At 40.9% G+C, this 15,603-nt stretch overlaps 1 protein-coding gene across 2 annotated transcripts in view; it reads left to right on the plus strand.

Annotated features, from left to right (window-relative positions):
* Window positions 1–15,603, plus strand: part of prkg1.S (protein kinase cGMP-dependent 1 S homeolog) — a 415,118-nt gene that overhangs the window by 331,059 nt on the left and 68,456 nt on the right. For both annotated transcript variants that reach the window (XM_018227316.2, XM_018227315.2), the window contains exons 6-7: window positions 7,116–7,193; window positions 9,317–9,411. In XM_018227316.2, the coding sequence (XP_018082805.1) occupies window positions 7,116–7,193; window positions 9,317–9,411 (173 nt within the window). The remainder of the gene's footprint in view (window positions 1–7,115; window positions 7,194–9,316; window positions 9,412–15,603) is intronic.

Raw genomic sequence — 15,603 nt, forward strand, 5'->3', positions numbered from 1 at the left:
CTGCCCCCCACTTGGCCCATTCTATCTCTGTGACTACCTCTCTCCCAGACAAGGAAAGTGTATCACAATAAGAAAGAAAAAAAATTGCCAGCGCACGGTTTGCCCTGAAAAATAATTATTACAAAAAATGAGGTGTTAGTACCACACTTTGGCCAAAAAATGTAAGCTCAGGTGCCACATCAAGGCCCCTCGTTGCATGTGATCCCTACACTATCTGTGAGCATTGTAAGTTTGTAGTTCATTTAAAATCAAGTCCCCCAGCAACCAGTAGTAGTAAGACCATAGTGCACTTACCCTTAAGGGTAGGACTACAAGGGCGCATACTGCGTCTGCATCCGACAGTGGTGTCTCGTTGGATCAACGCTGCAACTTCATCCGACAATGTATTCACTTACCTTATTTCCGTTGTATCGGATTTGACGCCTGCTTTTTTGCGCAGCGCGTCGGATCGCACAGAAAAGTGCAGTGTAGTGTAGTGTAGTCCTACCCTTACCTAGGAGCGCTAGTGATAAAGCAGGGAGCTTTTAATCCCCAGCCCACTACCATACACCTGTAAATAATTCCCTTCCTACACTGTGAGCAGTCTAAGTTTGTAGTGAATTTTAAAAATCGAGTCCCCCAGCAAACTTATCAGACTGCTCAACACTCACAATTTTTGTGTTCATGTTTCGCCGCAATTCACATAAATTTTATGTGGACTGAACTTAAAAATAGTGATGGGCGAATTTATTCACCAGGCGTGAACTCACGGTGAATTTGCACGATTTGCCGCCGGCAAAAAAATTAGTGAAAAATTTTTTTGCAAAAAAACAGGCGCTGGCGTAAAAAAAACAGGCGTCTGCATCAAAAGACAGGCGCCGGCATCAAAAACGGACGCCGGCATCAAAAACGAGACGCCGGTGCCATTTCGCTAATTTTTCACCGTTTTGCCAAATTTCACAGGAATTTCGTTAATTCGCCCATCACTACTTAAAAATTTACTTTGGGGGAAACAAAACTGAACATTAAGAATGTATTGCTTCCAGCTGACTCATCCTGATGAAAGATCAGGGAAAAAACATGGACATATTCGTTCTGATTTATGATGATGGAATGTGTGTGTGTTAGTGATGGAATGTGCGGGGGGAATTACGTTTATTTATATACAATATCACAAGTATTTGTTCTCTGCTGTGCAATTTGTACTTGGCTCTGCTGCTGTTTTGCTTGGGCAGCGACCAAAACTTTTGCTCAACTTGTGGAACCGTTGGGCACGCGAACGTCAAGAAAGTAAAAATGTTTGTGTTTGATGTTTATTGGGAGCGAGGGATAGCGTTAGATGAACGGAGATCGGAACATTTTTACTTCCCAAGATTTGAGGGGATAAATGTTATTTCTTATATGTACATGTTAACCTCGAAGCAATATATTCGTTCGATATATTAAGGATATGTTTATCAGAAAGCAAGTGTTCGATAAGGTGCAGCGAGTTGAGTTGAATTATTTTGGATGTAATGGAGTCTATGGGAGACGGCCTTGCCACAATTCAGAGCTTTCTGGATAACAGATCCTAAACCATATAAAGCTGTGGGATTTTCTCAAAGGTGCACTTGGTGCTGGATTAAAATTCCAGCACAAGGTACTGAATGTATTGTTCTCAGATGCAAGTATAGGCCCCCTAGCACCTTGCACCTATCTGTGCTCCCTATGGACTGGGCCGGCAGGGCACCGGGAAAAAACACGATGGGCCCTTGACTCTTGTGGGCCCCGCTAGCCCAGGTCCGCACCCGCATCTTCTTCTTAATGCCGCTGCCCACTTTGTCGTAGTTTGCTGAAATAAAAATATTTGTGCGCACTGTGTGTGTGCATGCGTAGAACCGTGCCGCGTGCATTCGCACGAATGCGACCCTGTGCACATACGCACAAACGTGGCACCGCGCGCATGAGCACAGGGGTGAGGCACATTGCCAGTGCAGAGGGGGGGGCAGTAGTCCCAGTAGGCCTTGGCCCCCCAGTCCGACCCTGCCTATGGAAGGTTTAAATTGGGTGGGCTGGACACTGGGAAAAAAACCCCTGTGGGCCCAGACCTACTCCCCTCTTGAAAATCTTTTGCGCTGCCCCAGAAGCAGAAATAAGGTGGAGGGTGAAAGGGATAGCATTGGACGGGGGCTAGATGGCTTGCAGCCGGGGTGGGGTCTGGGGTCTGTTTCGCTTCGCCGAAAAATTCACATATTTCCCGCGAAATTCACAAAAAGCCGAAAATTTGCAAAAAACACGAATCTTGACGCCCGCTTCAATTTTGACTCCTGCATCAATTCCTGCAAATTTTGATGCTCGCGTCAATTTTGACGCCAGCGTTAAAGTCAATAAGCGTCAGAATAGTGTTGATGTGCAACGGTTTTCAAATTTTTTTCGCAGCAAATTTGCGCCATTTATTCGCCCATCACTAGTGAGCATGCCACCCCCAGCATTCATGAGAAAGGTGCAGGTCTTTGCTCTATATTTTGAGTGTAATGATCTATACGTGAGTGACCTGTCTCTGTATGACAGTGGGCAAAATACCCCTTGTGCCCCTCTATTAATAAATGAACCCCAATTCTTTTTGTGAAATTGAACTATTACTGTAACGCTAACAATCCACTGAAATGCTATTATTCATCTCTGGCAAGCACAGAATGGCCTGTATGGATTATTTAGTTTGTTTTTCAGAATATAGGTGATGGACCCCCTCTGTGCCCTGCATACAGTATAAAGCACATCCAATGTGGGTGCTGTGATTCCGGCTGTTGCCTGCCATTGCCCCTGGCTTAATGCGACTCTTTAGGATTCCATTCCGCATGTTCTTACAGCTCATTTCACAAATTACCTGGGAGAGATCAGCATAAATTCTGCCGCAACATCGACCTCGATTGGGATTTCTGCATTTTTCTCTCTGATTTGGTCTTGGGAGGAAAGTGATTTTATACAGAGCTTAGAACCTTGGAGCACAGAGATCATTTTACCGAATTAACTTAATTATTATTCTGCCTTTAAATTCCCTCTCCCAAGTCACATTAGGTTCTGCACCTACTCTAAAAACATGAAGGTGTAGATACAGTTATACAGTTTTTATTATGTACAGGCGGATGACAGGAGAACAGTATTTGCCTTGATTTATATTGCCTTAAATATGCAGCATGAGGAAATAGATGATTCTTTCTATATCTGAATTTCTTCCCATGTGTATGAGTGGATACATGTCCCCTTTAACCTACTCTCCTCAGCCATTCTGTTGGGCTACACTACCATTTGTGTCTATTTAGTAAACCCAATTAGATTGTAAGCTCTATTGGTGCCTGGGCTTCATTCTTCAAGTCTTTTAGTTCTGGACATTTGCCCTTTTTTTTTAATGAAACATAATTGTTTTTTGTCCAGACATAAAAATCAGTTGCATGTAGAAAAAACAAAATAGCAAACAAATACTGCACTCAACAGGCTCAGTTAGAGTAACTGATTTTAATAGACAAACAAAAGAAATTCCAACGTTTTGATCACATCATAGTAATCTATGCCCTGTGCATAAGAGCTTACAATCTAAAGGGAAGGGAATAAGACACATGGCGTGGGAGAGGGCAAGATCAGAATGAAGTGGTTGAGAGATATGGTATTGTATGTGGTATTGTATTTGATAGTTAAGCAGAGTGAGGGTAGGCTTCTCTAAATAAGTGCATTTAGAAACATCTTTTGAAAGCAGAAAGGTTGGGGTAAAGTTGGACAGACCGTGGGAGAGAGTTCCAGAGGAGGGGTGCAGCCCTTGCAAAGTCTTGAATGCGAGCATGTGAGGCGGTAATGAGAGAAGAGTTGAGGAGCAGGTCAGTAGAGGAGCATAGTAAGTGGTTGGGTGAGTATATAGAGATGAGTTCAGAGATGTAGGGTGGGGCAGAGTTATGAAGTGCTTTGAATGTCAGAGTCATTAATTTGAATTTTATTCTGAAAGGTAGTGGAAGCCAGTGCAGGGATTGAAGGAATGGCGAGGCAGAGGAGGAGCAGTTGCTGAGGTGTAGGAGCCTCCCAGCAGTGTTCATTATGGACTGGAGAGGTGACAGTCTCTGGAGGGGAAGGCCAATTAAAAGAGAGTTACAGTAGTCTAGACGTGATATGACGAGAGAGCGAATAAGTACAAGCTACTGTTTTATTATTACACAGAAAAAGGAAATACTTTTTACATAATACATAGTAATAATGTAGTCTATATATATATATATATATATATATATATATATATATATATATATATATATATATAGACCCTGTTGTAATCACCAGCACTCTCGTAAATCGGTAAATTCTTGCCTGGGAGCTCACTCTGTTGCAATTTGATCAATCAAACATAGAGAAAATAGCACTCACAGGACTTACAAAAATAGAAAATGTATTACAAAAAACTGAGAAAGGCTGGGGTTACAGACGAAACTTTAGTTTTTTGTAATAAATGTTCTATTTTTGTAAGTCCTGTGAGTGCCACTTTCTCTATGTTTGATATATTTTTTACTTCTTTATTTATCGCTGTACATCAAGTGCAGTCACAGCCTGGCCTCGGCTTCTCAGAGCGCCGTAAACAGATCGATTGTGTAAACCAGCAGAAAACATTTTGCTCAATAGCAGCGATAACCATAAAATGAGGCCATTAGTAGGAAATTAGCCGATTACGCCCCTGTGCCGTGGTCTATGGATTTTATCAAAGGTTCGACCTGTTGAAATACGAGTGACTAATGTGCTGTAAAGAGGAGGTTCTAGCAGAGAAAAGGTTAATGCAGTTTATTTCTGATATAAAAAAAACAAAAAGACCCTAGAAAAGAGTATTAGCCCTGTGTGGCTGCTGTATAGGCTCGTATGTAGGAACTGATATGGGGGCTCAGGAGAAGTGATAAAGTAGCACATTTTTGGCTATTGTTCATCATTGTTTTTTCCAGCCCAATGTCTTAATGTACAGTCCTAAAGGGCCACTATACTCAGTGAACTTCTTCAAATCTCTTGTTCCTCACCGAATAAGTATCAGCTAATAGGGTTAAATTAGTTGCCCAGCTACTATGATTTTAGAGTTGCCTTTTGGCAACTCTAATGGTAGAACACTGAAAAGCAAATAACAGAGGAGTTGCTCACCACCATGTCGCGGATCCCTCGAATCTCCTTCTGGCTTCAGAGTAAAACTATTCAAACTCCTGCTCATATACTTCATATCATTCATCAATCTTTATTCAGCCTTCTTTAAAATCACAGGGAAGATGCAAGGCTTTAAGGGGACCCGTCACCCAAAAAAATGATTCCAAATCCTATTTTATCACGTTAGTCAAGCAAAATTAACTTTAATTACACTGTATAAATTATTTGAATCTTGTTTCCCATCAGTCTGGGAATTCATACTTATAACAAGCAGGCTGGAGCCATTTTGTGGACACTGTTATTAAGGCAAGTCTTGTATCATCTCAGAATCTTGTTTGTGCACCAGAATGTGGGACCTGATGTCCATCCCCATGTCCTGGTTACACAATTAAATGGTGAAGAGAATTGGGGGAATGTGGGGAGAGCAGTGACATGTAGGAAGTGCTGAATGGATAGTGAAAGTAATTGCCTAAGGCATAGAGGAGGGGCAGACAATATTTGATTGACAGCTGAGATTTTTAAAAGAGTTTACAACAGCTATGAATGCTTTAATAAAAAATAGAAATTGGATTTCATGTTTAATTTGAAAAGGACTTTTCTTATACAGCTTTTTATGTCTGGGTGACGGGTCCACTTTAATGTATTTTGTTTCCCCCCATGAATTTGTGATTTTAAAGAATGTTAACTTCCCGCTTGGTTGACCAGTTTTTAGAGTAAAGGTGGCCATAGACGCACAGATAATATCGTACGAAACACATTTTCGTACGATATTCGTGCGTGTATGGTGGGAAAAGAGCCGACCGATATCAGCAGAAGACTTGGATATCGGTCGGCTCTTCGATCGGGCTGGATGGAAAATTTTGATTGGGTGCCTTTGAAGGAACCCCAACATCGGCCATTGTTAGTGCTGATTTGTCAGATACAGGTAGAATTCTATTGTTTCTATCTACCTGTGTATCTGACAATTCAGCTCTACACACATGTATTGAAATCGAAAGATCTTTTCCAAGAAAGACCTTAACCTTTGCTTAATCTCTTTATGCTCTAATTCAACTACCAATGGAAGGCATACAGCTACTCATGGACCTGCTACTGAATGACTTAGAGGATCCCCTTTCTGTTTGGGTGTCCACAGGACTTTAGTGTGGGGGGTCATAGGAATAAAAGACATAACACTTGAACTATTTAAATGAACCCAAACTCACCAGTCCAGAGGTCCATTGTCCACCATGTTGATAACCTTGGTACAACAAAAATATTAAGTTCTCCAATGGAAAGCAACTATTGATCTGACCTATCCTTGCTACTGCCCTTGGCACATCCCCCATACATAGTCTATGCTCCAGTGTCAATTTCATCCAAGGCACATGCCCTTGGATCCATGTATAATAATATATAGGACTTTTGGTAGCCTTCCAAACTAAAATGCTACCCTCTATCTCTGGTTCCTTTGGGAACCTTTAGGACAATACAAACTTATTACCATAAGAGGGACACATCTAAAGCTTTTTATAAGAGGTGATAAACCCTGCTTACAAGTAGGGTATACATTTCCCTTAGTGCAAAACTTGAGTTTCTTGCATTCATTGTTATCTCTTAGAACCTTCATTTTTGTCAGGTCTAGAGAACAACCGATGGGTGAAAGAAAAGTCCACTCCGAGTTTACCTTTTATTTACTTCCTTTTCCACCCTGAAGGAGAGCAGCACACTAATGTCTATACTTTGTCTCTAAACTAAGAGCTTATTCAATACATTTCAGCCAGAATGTACCTCTGCCTTGGGCTCATAGACTTTAAGATAGTTTAATGGTATTTACCCTCCATAAGCTCATTCAGCTGATGAATTTGTGCATCCCGTGGCACATGCCAAGTCTGGATAAAGTGCTACGGTTTATAAGGTTTCCTGCGAGAGACTCCAGGCTGCCAGTCAAGACATCATAATGAGACCATTCCAGCTTTCTTCATTTTACTTTTTCTCTTTTTTTTTTTGTGCAGACTCACTATGAAAACGGAGAGTACATAATCAGGCAAGGGGCTCGAGGGGACACTTTCTTCATCATCAGCAAAGGGAAGGTAAGCTTCACAAAGCAACATAAAAATAATAATAATAATGTACTCAGGGAATGCAGTGCCAATCATGTTTGACCTTTAATGTTTCAATTAAAAGAACAACTACATGGAGAGAATGGGAAAATAGATGGGTATCTAGGAATGTAGTTTAGCTACTAGGTATACTTTGCTCTTGAATACTTGTATATATATTGTCCCAGTGACCATGGTTTGAGTGACAGATTTCAAGATGAATAAGAGAGGATCTCAAAAGAAAAATAACTAATAGAAATATTAATGCAAGAAATAAACTAGTCTAATCTGTCACCAACCCTATGAAGCTAGAGCTTGGTGGTAGTGCAAATGGTGTGCTTTCTACTTGCAATAAACAGAGTCTCCATAGAAATTAAGGAAGTTTCTAGGAAGAATAATTACATAGTTAAGTTGGGTTGAAAAAAGACCAAAGTCCATCAAGTTTAACTCCTCCAAATGAAACCCAGCATCCATACATAAAGATACTCACACCAACCCCACCATACACTCACATAAACTATATATACTAGGGGGCCCATTTACTTAGATCGAGTGAAGGAATAGAATAAAAAAAACGTGGTTTTTTTGGCTACTTCAACCATCCAATTTGCTACTTCGACCTTCGACTTCGAATCGAACGTTTCGAACTAAAAATCGTTCGACTATTCGACCATTCGATAGTCGAAGTACTGTCTCTTTAAAAAAAACTTCGACCCCTTAGTGCACCACCTAAAACCTACCGAAGTCAATGTTAGCCTATGGGGAAGGTCCCCATAGGCTTTGCAATCTTTTTTTGGTCGAATAAAAATCGTTCGATCGATGGATTAAAATCCTTCGAACAAATTACGGTAAATCCTTCGACTTCGATATTCGAAGTCTAAAGGATTTCCATTCGGCAGTCGAATATCGAGGGTTAATTAACCCTCGATATTCGACCGTAAGTATATTTGCCCCTAGCTGTAGATTTAAGTATCACAATAGCCTTGGATATTAAAGGGATACTGTCATGGGAAAAAATTTTTTTCTCAAAATGCCCCAGTTAGTAGTGCTGCTCCAGCAGAATTCTGCACTGAAATCCATTTCTCAAAAGAGCAAACTGATTTTTTTATATTCAATTTTGAAATCTGACATGGGGCTAGACATATTGTCAATTTCCCAGCTGCCCCAAGTCATGTGACTTGTGCTCTGATAAACTTCAATCACTCTTTACTGCTGTACTGCAAGTTGGAGTGATATCATCCCCCTCCCTTTCCCCCCCAGCAGCCAAACAAAAGAACAATGGGAAGGTAACCAGATAACAGCTCCCTAACACAAGATAACAGCTGCCTGGTAGATCTAAGAACAACACTCAATAGTAAAAACCCATGTCCCACTGAGACACATTCAGTTACATTGAGAAGGAAAAACAGCAGCCTGCCAGAAAGCATTTCTCTCCTAAAGTGCAGGCACAAGTCACATGACTGGGGGCAGCTGGGAAATTGACAAAATGTCTAGCCCCATGTCAGATTTCAAAATTGAATATAAAAAAATCTGTTTGCTCTTTTGAGAAATGGATTTCAGTGCAGAATTCTGTTGGAGTAGCACTATTAACTGATGTGCTTTGAAAAAAAACATGTTTTCCAATGACAGGATCCCTTTAAGCTTCTCCAAGAAACCACCCAAGCGCCTCCTAATTGCATTAACAGAATCAGCATCACAACATCACCCGGCAGTGCATTCCCCAACCTCATTGTCCTCACTGTGAAGAACCACCTACGTTGCATCAAATGAAAGTTCTTTTCCTCTAGTCTGGTAAAGCAGTTTCAAATATTGGTTGGATATGGAAATTACAGATGGAACCATTGAAACCAAGAAATGTTCTAGAAGGCCAAAAAACACACTATAAGTATTTTAACTTCTGAGGACTTATCTGACTAAGGGCTTAGCACATAATCATATCTAAAGGTAGCTGTATGGGCAGGATAAGATTTTGCCTTTGTTCTTGGGGGTATCATTGTTATTTGGGTATCTGTATTATAGTTTCTCTTCCTCTATCCCAAACGAATGTGTCTTTTATTGGCTCCATTGGTGGCATGAACACAAATATATGAAATCTGTTTCATTGCTTCTTGCAGGTCAATGTCACCCGAGAAGAAACTCCTGGTGAGGATTCAATATTTCTTCGCACTTTAGGAAAGGGAGACTGGTTTGGTGAGAAAGCTCTGCAAGGGTGAGTCTTAGACATTTCTCTTACCAGTGCCAACTTTTTCATTTTTATTGCATGTAATATTTATACATAACTGCTCAGCTTTCTGTTTGAATGTTGGCCTGTTAAGTCCAACAGGACAATTTTGAGATCTCCAGTCCAATACGTGTCTATATCTCCAGTCTTATATTCTGTACATTGTAAATGGCAACCGACATTTGTCTAAAGAGACCAATAAACACCTGATATACTTGTACCACTCGTCTAATGTAGCGGCAGTTAAGGTGACCTTGTTGGTTCATTTGGGCAGTTTCAGCCTTACTGCAAATGGTGCCATTACATTGCAGTCATTCTCTATGAACACATGTACCATGGTTTTAGTGTCTCTTCTGGGCTCACCAATCAACACTGGGTATATTTACCCCAGTGCAGTAACCCATAGGAACCAATCAAGCAATGAGCATTGACCTGTCTATTGAAGGTATAAAAATGAAAGCAAATCTCTGAGTGGTTGCTATGGATTGTTGCTAAGATTTGTAAGTGGGAAGGGCTGCAGCTCCCTATCATTTTCCGATAGCTTAGCAAATAGAGGATTGGTTAGATTGGATATTAGCCAACCAGGTGTCATGAGGGTAACTCCAATGTCAACTGGTGTTGGCCTCCTTTAGTCACATGTTATTGAGAGTAGAATGTAGAGCACCAAGGTCCTGGTATGTTTCTGACCCCTCATTTATACTTGGAAAGTACAATGGATTTTGGTGGCACTAGGAAGAACTGTTCTGGGTATTGTCACAAGTGATTATGATTCTCTGATCAAAGATTGATGTAGCCTTTCATTTAAAGGCGGCTTTCCTTTCCCCTGATATCTTTTGGGAAGGGAACCATGGCACATTCTTTCTTTCATACAAATTAGCTCTATCATTGCTGCCTGTTAGTTTCCTTTCAGTTTGCTGGAATTTGTTTGTGTCCTATTGTGAGTTCTGTCGTTTTTATATTCCCGGCGTGTTTTAGTTATTTGCAATTTCTATTGCTGCTTGAACGAATCAATAGATCTCTTAGGGGAAATCATAATCTGGCAGTCTTCTCTTCAAAGCCAACGGTAATGCCTGAAATTAAATGGAATTGAGGTTGCCCTGAGAATGGGATTTGCTTATTGTTAATGGACATTAGATCAGGCGGCTTTCTATGTATTTTATGTATAAACAAATAAAACATGGTTTGTTTTATAGCTATGTCCTCCCCATCCCACCTCATTCAACTTGTAGAGTCCATTTCAAGGACAAAAAATAGGTGGTAAATAGCAAAATCAGTCTAAGAACCCTCAGCCAATTAGTACTTGGTCTATAGTAGTTAGAATAATGTAAGGAGACCTCTGACTGGATGCTGTAGGTACCTAGACTAGTAATGTGGGGGCGTACAACCCTGTTCTCTCCCAACCTGATCTACCTGATTGCTGACATCTCTTGAAGGGTAAGGTAGACTCAAGTGTGTAAATGAAAGACAACAACCAGCCAGAGGAGGAATGCAGGAGGACTGGGCAGGGAGGGTTGTTGCGTGTCCTTGAAAGTTGTAGCACTAGAACAAACCTGTATAACCCACACCACACTATCCTAGACCACGTTTCCATCAAGTGTTGAAGGTTACCTTCCCACCTGCTTAGGGTAGATAATAGTGTCTTGCAGTGGTGTCACAGGTGGGGGTTTGCTGGAGCATTTTGCTTGGCCCATTAATATAAGAAGGCATTGGGTGGCCTTGTGCTGATGGCAACACTTTTAGTTTTGCAGGCGGGTACAGAATGCAAGTAGCATAGTGCATTTCCATGATGTGCCTGTCCCTTAATGACCTAGACTTCTGCTGTAGACAGCCCAAATAACCTGCTAATTCATATCCATTGAGTGGAGTAAGCCAGCTCCATTCATATTGGACTGTATTTGTGATCAAAACGAAACAGGCGCAATGGTTAGCCTTGCAGTTCTGGGGTCCGAGGTTTGATGTAAGCTAGGGCACTATCTTTAAGGAGTTTGAATGTCATCCCTGTGCTTGAACAGTTCTCCTCTGGGTTCTCCAGATGTTCTCCGGACCAAAATAACCTGCTTTTTGATATCTATGGAGTGGAGTAAGCTGGCTCCACTCATATTGGGCTGGATTTATGGGCAGAACGATACAATACAATGGTTAGGCTTGCAGTCCTGGGGTCCAATGTTTGATGTAAGCAAGGGCATTATCTATAAGGAGTTTGTATGTGATCCCTGTATTTGAACAGTTGTCCTCTGGGTTCTCCAGATGTTCTTCAGACCCAAATAACCTGCTTATTGATATCTACAGAGTGAAGAAAGCTGGTTGCACTCATATTGGATTGGATTTATGGGCAGAATGACGGTGCATTGGTTAGCCTTGTAGCACTGAGGTCCTAGGTTTGAAGCAACCCAGGGCACTATTTACAAGGACTTTGTATGTTCTTCCCATGCTTGAACAGGTTTCCTCTGGGTTCTCCTTATTTCTCTGTATGTAAAGCCCGTAGCTCCTGAAAATTCTTCTCTAATTTCTTTTGTCTGTGAGACACAGGATTAGTGAATCCCGACTCACTTTTCGAGCCAGTGTAGGTCTCAGTACACTATCCGGCTCAACTCCATCATTTAGTTGCTGATCTTAGAAAAAACCGAGAGCAGGTTATTATTGCAAACAGCTTAGAGCGAGTCTGGCTCAACAACTGAATGGCTTTTATATTGGATCATTTGTTAGTAGTTTTGTCTACATTTAAGAAACTCGCCGTGACCTTTTTTTTTATTTTTAAACGACTTGGCACCAGAAATCAAGAGGAGTCGAAAGTGCGCCAAGAACAGAAAAGCAAGAAAAGGGGAGGGCAAAAAGAGCGACACAAAAGACATTTGTTGGTAATTTGGGTTGGTTGACTTGTTATGAAAATTACTATGCAAATGATTTTACATGATTATAGGGAATAATGACTTCCTTTCCTGCGTAGAGCAATTAACGTGTTCCATGAATGAATAATCAAATATGTAAAGTTGGCAGTAGGATTATATTGCCGTTAACTGGTGTTTTTTTTTAACATTAATCTTCCCCTCTGATGTTTATTACATTTACCATATTCGTTGGGATAACACCAACACCACGTTCTATAATGTTTTCTCCTTTTATGATGTTACTTTCACTATCGTCCCTTCTCTCTTCATTTTCTCTTGTGTTCGTATTTTCTTTCTCTTTTCCAAGTCTCAGTTTTGTCTTGGTATCCATGCTTATACTGGTGATAATTGTGGTTAACTAGGCATTGTCATGCCATGCTGTGCTTTATAAGGTAGGGAAGCAATTAATAATTCCAAAATAAGGTGAGATTCTCATCTACTTAATCCTGGCTTTTTGTGTCCAACTGGCCAATAAGTGCTAGTCAAGGAGATTGGTCATACCTCCCAACATTTTGGAAAAAAAATAAAGGACAAAAAAGTTACCGAGCGTAGCATGGAAAAATTTTTTGGACCATGCCCATTTATTTGGCCACACCCCCTAATTACCATGTTCATTTTACTAAATTTGTCAGGTTATGAAACATATTTCTGTGGTTTTTTTTTCAGTTATTACAGTTTTGCTAATGCAGGTGAATTGTCCTTTAAGTTTTGAGTAGGGATGGGCGAATTTTTTCGCCTCGTTTTGCCGAAAAAATGACGCCCATAGACTTGTATGGCTGCAGCGGCAAAAAAAAAAAAAGACGCACGTCAAAACAATGCCGCGCGACAAAAATTTTTTGACACCCATAGACTTTAATGGGCGTCTGCGACATTTCGCCTGCGGCAAATTTTTGGCGAAACGAAACGGGTCAAATTCGCCCATCCCTAGTTGTGAGTCTAACTTTTCCCAAGGGATCTGTTATCTTATATTGTTACAATTAGTTATTTGCTTATCTTGAAATTGTTACAAAAGTATCTTATCTGCTGCTTTGGCTGTTCTGGGCTCTCTGCTAAAAGCCAATTAAGTCAGAAACATTGTTTCTTTTTCTAGCTGTTCAGTGCAGAGAAAAATGGGACTTTCCAGTACAAACGAGGGGCTGCGGGTTGAGCTGTTAAAAGAGAGACTGTCCCTCTAAAAACAGGACAGTTGGGAGGTATGGATTGGTTGCTTGATAGACAGGGTCTACTGGGGTTAATTCCAGTATCTAAGTAGCCTTGAAAACAGCTTTGGACTGGGGGTCCCGGGGCCCACTGGGGCTGCTACCTCATGTCCCCCCATACCCTTATTGGAGGCAGCACAATCCTATTGGGTTTATTTAATGTTTAAATTATTTTTAGTAGACAAAGTATGGTGATCCAAATTATGGAAATATCAGTTTTCAGGAAAACCCCAGGCCCTGAGCATTCTGGATAACAGATACCTGTATAGAGGCCATTGTAATTATTATGGCCATTAGCATACAGATACAGTAGGTGGGGATGTGCAGCATTGGTCTTTCTTTTGGGGAATCCATATCTCCATTTGTGTTGAACTTAATTTAATACTTTATCACACATGCTCCTTTCTGAATATTAGACCGTGATGCAGTGGGGTCAGTGGGAGCCTCCTTTGAGTTCCAACATTTGTTTAGGACCCCTTTGGCTTATAACCACTAGCGATGGGCGAATTTCTCCCTTTTCGATTTGCCGAAAATTTCCCGAATTTCCTGAGGAATTCGAGAAAGGGTGAAAGATTAGCAAAAAAAACTTGAAAATTGACACCCACGTCAATATTAGACGCTTGTCCAGAGAGTCCTGCGTGGAACCAATTTCCACACCTGAAAATCCCCCCCCATATTCTACAGGGTGCCTGCTCTTTTTGCGGGTAACCCCCGGGTACCCGACCACTGCAGCTCACGTCAATTTTGACGCCGGCATTAAAGTCAATGGGCGTCCGAATAGCGTTAACTTGTGGCGATTTTGACACAAGCGACTTTTCAGGGGTGCGTCCAAAATTTTTTGAAATTCGCCAGTGAGTTTAGCGAATTTATTTGCCAGAGGCGAAATGCTGAAATTTGCTGAAAATTTGCAGCAGTCGAATTTATTCACCCATCACTAATAACCACAATAACCACGTGAAACATTTCAAGATAAGAAGGTTTTGTTTTTTGAGCCATAGCTTTGTGAATATCTATGGTAACGACGGGAGAATTTTGCTTCACCAAAAACTAAAAAAAATGTGCCAAAATGCATTGAAGTCTATGGGCATCACATTTTTTTGTGTGATGCGGTGCATCATTGGAGTCTATGACCGTCATTGTTGCGGCAAAACTCTTTCGCTCATCAATAATCTAGGGCGAAAAATGAGTGTTCATCCAAATTCTCGCCATAATAAAGTCTTAAATTAGGCTTCCAGTACAATGTAGGAGAGGGAAATCTTATAACTAACCCCTTACCCATTGCTCTGACCCCCTGTTTGGGAACCCCTGCTCTATTGGGGCTTATTCTTTGGTTTTAGTAACGTTGTCATGGTCCAATCACAGAGCAACCAGGAATAGTAGAAGTAAGAGCACAAGGGAGTAAAAAAGAAACATGAATAGGGGTAACTGCCAATATATGTAACTGCTTTTGGCCAACTCCAATGATATTGATAAATTGCTAGAGATATTATCATAACGATGCTGGATCTGAGCTCTTTTTCCTATCTGTTATTATGATTTGCCTGAGGGCTCCTTCTGCTGCTAATGCTCCGTCTTTACACAAGCTGAAATCCTCAGCCTGGTAATACATTTTGATTAAATAACTCATAAACCTGTTTACACCCCCATCTGTCTGGGAGATTTTATTGGAATTGCCTTCAGCAAAGACTCTTTTGTCTTTCAAAGCAAGATTCTGCATTTTGATTTTTTTTTTATGGTTATTAAATGTAAAGATTCCTTTGTTACTATCAGGAAAATACACATTCCGAAAAACCGGCATCAGCTGGTATTTATCATTATATCATAGGAATCCCTGGGAGAAAACATCTTTTATTACCTTCCACTAGGGATGTAGCGAACTGTTCGCCGGCGAACTTGTTCGCGCGAACTTCGACCGTTCGCGTCCGCCGAATGTTCGCGAACGTCGCGCGACGTTCGCATTTTGAGTTCGCGTTCGATTTGAATACAAATCGTTCGACCATTCGACCATTCGAATTCCTTCGACCGCTAAAAATCGAACGATTTCCATTCGTTCGAACGATTGTAAGCATTCGATCGAATGAAAAGCATTCGAT

Source organism: Xenopus laevis, chromosome 7S, assembly GCF_017654675.1.
Source record: "Xenopus laevis strain J_2021 chromosome 7S, Xenopus_laevis_v10.1, whole genome shotgun sequence".
Taxonomy (NCBI): Eukaryota; Metazoa; Chordata; class Amphibia; order Anura; family Pipidae; genus Xenopus; species Xenopus laevis.